Raw genomic sequence first — 3,716 nt, forward strand, 5'->3', positions numbered from 1 at the left:
AGATCGCCCGCGTTGAAGCTCGACGACCTCGCTCACATTCGGGCGCAGGGGTCGCGGAAGCGACGATATGTGCATAAATTAATCACAGAGTGGGAGAAAGCTGCTGGTTCTGACCTTGCAATTAACGACATCGGTAAGCAGTGAGTGAAAATCCTGCGTCAGGTTCTTTGATTAAGATACACTGAATGCTAAATTTGCAAGCATACAGCAAAATGTATCAAACACTCCCGCTTGCAACACATCGAAATGCCAGGCCACAACTGGCATCAATAAACGGCTATCCATGGCGGTGCGGCGGGCCATTCTTGAAAAGAAACGCCTAGAAGCCTGATGTTAACGTGCAGGCGATCATCCCATTTCCCACGGCTGGCCCCGGAAATCCGACTCAGCCAAATGTTGAAGCACGAATTTCATGACCACGACAGGTCTATACGATGGTAATCCTTGATCAGATGTCTATAGCAAAACCATCACATTCTCGATCACATATCGTTCGGGGTCAACAAACCCTGATGTTCGACTGCCCCCGCTGACCGGTAGTGAGGCTCTGCACTCATGCGGCCCGGATGCGAACAGCACCGGCGCTGGGCTGCGCGTGGGGCTCACGGCTTACGGACAGCGTGGCGCGGCGGGCACTTTCACTGCCAGCAGCAGCCGGCCGGGCCCCGGCGGCCCCAAATACGGGCGTCTCACGCTCGCGGGCGTCGCACCCCTCCCGGTAGCGCGGCGTGGACGGACGGCGCTGACGGCGAGGGGTACGCCAGCGCCTGTCCCAGCCGGCGGTGGGCGGCGGCCTGACGCGGCGCCCTCGCCCGTTCTCATCCGGCCAGGGCCAGGGCACGCCGCCAGACTGCTGCCAACGACTGTCCTCGGGATGTCAATGGGCGAGCCGCCGGCTGACTGATGTCTGTTCTCAGCCAGCCGTGGATGCGCCTTCCCGCTGGCTGACGTCTGTTCTCAGACAGCCAGGGGTACGCCTCCTGACTGACGTCTGTTCTCAGACAACCATGGGTACGCCTCCCAGCCGACTGACGTCTGTTCTCAGTCGTCATCGTGGCGTGCGGAAGGCTAATAGAAGATCTCCGCAGTGGGGGAGCTCAGTAGTTGCTGAGGTCGTGCACTTTCACAAAGAGACATGGGAACTGAGTGCACGTGCACTGAACGGCGTGAAGTGAGCGTCGTTGTCGATGTCCTCCCTGAAAGCCGGGCGGTATGCACGGTATTGCACAGGTAGCGCTCACCGCGTGCGGTTCTAATTTGCGCCACTCTTCAGCTTTCACTCGTGCAAACAAGCTTAATGCTGCATCCCGTTGATATTCTGTGTACATACTTTATGCTTTGCAATCTGCACCATGACGAAACCTCATCTCAGTGCAACGTTGTTACGTGAAGAGCGCTTAAGCGCTATCCTTGAATGTCAGGCCCGCTCACATGCCTGAGACATTCCGACATGTTGGCTGGGTGGGGCCAGCACACCGCAGTGCATATTAACTAGATCGGAAGATTGCTTCCTGTTTGTACAATGGCCAGTAGGTCCACCCGTGTAAGATTCTTGGGACGTGCTCCATACGGATCTTTAGTAGCTTTGTTTGGGATGCGAGACTTGAATTACGCCATACAGGTAGGCTGGTTTGACAACAGTCATCATTGTAAACGGCGACGTTATTCAGTCCCCCTAAAGACGGTCGTTCTGTCTCTGCCCAAAAACAACATTTTATCTCTTCCGAATAGATATCGTTATAACGTCAGTTACCTGCACTTTTTCACCTCGTACTGTCTAACATATTCATCTGGGTCAGCAAGAAAGAACCTGACTATCATCAGCAACAATCTGAATCCGAAAAGAACCAACCTATTCATGCCGGTGGCATGTGCGTAGCGCCTGCGCTTCGAGTTAGCTGGGGACGGAGGTACCTCCGTAAACATTCGTAAACAGGGATGTAATAGTGAAGCTCATGAACTCAAGCTAGCCGAAAATCACACCGTCATCGTGGTTTCTCATCACATCTCACGTGTTAATTTTCATTGCAAAGTCGCGAGAAGTGCAGTGTAATTATATTGTGCCACCGCACGACAGCGAGCGTGCGACCCCCGCCAACGGTGAAGAATTCTTCTCAAGGGCGCGTACCCTTTTACACCATCAGTGGATAGGACACTGGCAGACTGTGATCATGAGGGCCAATGTCCATGCCTCGCCAGCGGAGGTCCTCCGACGCCGTTCAGCTCTCTTGTGGCTCTTGCAAGAGTAGCCAGCGGCTTACCTTGTCGGCAGAGCCGGTGAAGAAGGTGTGGCAGTACTGCAGGTTCAGGTGGCCCCGCGGCTCCCGGGCCAGGAAAGAGAACTGACCCCGGCTCGGGTCACACGTGGCGTACGATATCCGCCGCAGAGCGTGAGACATGTAGATCTCCTGGAAACGAGGAGCAGCGGATCGGTACATTCTGCCACGATGTGCGGCCAATGCTCCCATGCGTATTCGTGTGCGTGCGTGCGCGCGCAGAGCTTGCCGGCTGAATTTGTTTCAGATCACGCTACTGGGACACCCTGTAGCTATTCTTGACTATTTAGGCAGCTTCATAATCGCATGTCTCTCATCTGCACGCTTCAGTGAAGGAAAATTCCACTTGAAATGCTGACACAATTTATTGTCCTAGCCTTAGATTACGAGGATCTTTGAAAAGCACCGCAAGGGTGGAATTCACCCCCTGTAGTGACAAAGAAGTGCGAAATCTATCATAATGCGGCAGAGACACTGTGACCGGCGGTGCTGGTGTCCTGCGTCGGCAAGAGCCGTTCCGGTCCTCACGAACTGACCGTCTCTGCAGCAAGCTCGCAGGCGCGATGACTCCCTCGGCCAGGGATCGTGTCCGGCCCCGGCCCGGCGACCGCCCGCCGCGAACCGCAACGGTCACCACTCCGTGGCCTGCGCCACCCCCACCCTCCCACGACCCCACCTGCGCCCTGCTCCCTCGTGACGGCACACTCCCGCCCGGTCACGAGTCTGCAAACGTGACGAATGACGTCGTGCGGGCCTCTGAGACGGGTATGTGCTTAGGACGAGCGTCGCCGCGCGTTAGCGAGGGCGGTGTCGCGAGCTGATGGGGCAGCTGGAGTGTCCCGCGCTCAGGGCAACCAGTCGAGCCGAGCCCGATACAATCTGGTAAACTGGCCTTGTTGGAGAAACCCACACTGTCTCCAGATCTGTTTTTTATATACGTCGGACTGTGTTGCCAGCTCGGCAGGTAGTTGATGCGATGCCAAGCTATTTGGCCGTCGAGCAGCTATGTGGCGGGCGTGGGAGGTGGGCCCGTTGCCAGGGCGGCCCCATCCGGTGCACCAGGTGGCGCGCTCCAGCCCTCGCCCCTAACGGCCGCCCGACACCGCCAGCCGGCCGCTCTTCTCAGGGAAGCGTCAGCTCTGACGTCAAGACATTTGCATTGTGAGCCGGGGAAGTAATTACTGCAGAGCTGCTTTCACAGGTACTTACACCCGGCCCGCACGACAGCATTTCTGCGGTGCCGCTGGGAGCTGCGGGGCAGAGGTCAGGCGCGGTGCCCCTCCCCCCACTCCCATCCCCCCGCTGACCGGGGGACCGGCTGGGGAGGTGCCGCGTGGCGTCGCCTCGCGTGACGCCGCTGCGCACCGCCCGTCCAGGGAGCCCACCAGCCGGCCCGGCCATCGATCATGACGTTATGCTGGCGGCGCTGTGCACGGACAC

General features: G+C 57.8%; 1 protein-coding gene across 1 annotated transcript in view; it reads right to left on the reverse strand.

Moving 5' to 3' along the window:
• Positions 1-1,097: 1,097 nt before the first annotated feature.
• Positions 1,098-3,716, reverse strand: part of LOC119097325 (uncharacterized) — a gene marked incomplete in the record, with an annotated part of 38,222 nt that continues 35,603 nt past the window's right edge. Inside the window, 2 exon segments of the mRNA XM_037220373.1 lie at positions 1,098-1,196; positions 2,262-2,408. Of these exon segments, the coding sequence (XP_037076268.1) occupies positions 1,098-1,196; positions 2,262-2,408 (246 nt within the window).

This window comes from Pollicipes pollicipes, unplaced genomic scaffold (genome assembly GCF_011947565.3).
Source record: "Pollicipes pollicipes isolate AB1234 unplaced genomic scaffold, Ppol_2.1 Scaffold_4295;HRSCAF=5057_pilon_pilon_pilon, whole genome shotgun sequence".
NCBI classification, from domain to species: domain Eukaryota; kingdom Metazoa; phylum Arthropoda; class Thecostraca; order Pollicipedomorpha; family Pollicipedidae; genus Pollicipes; species Pollicipes pollicipes.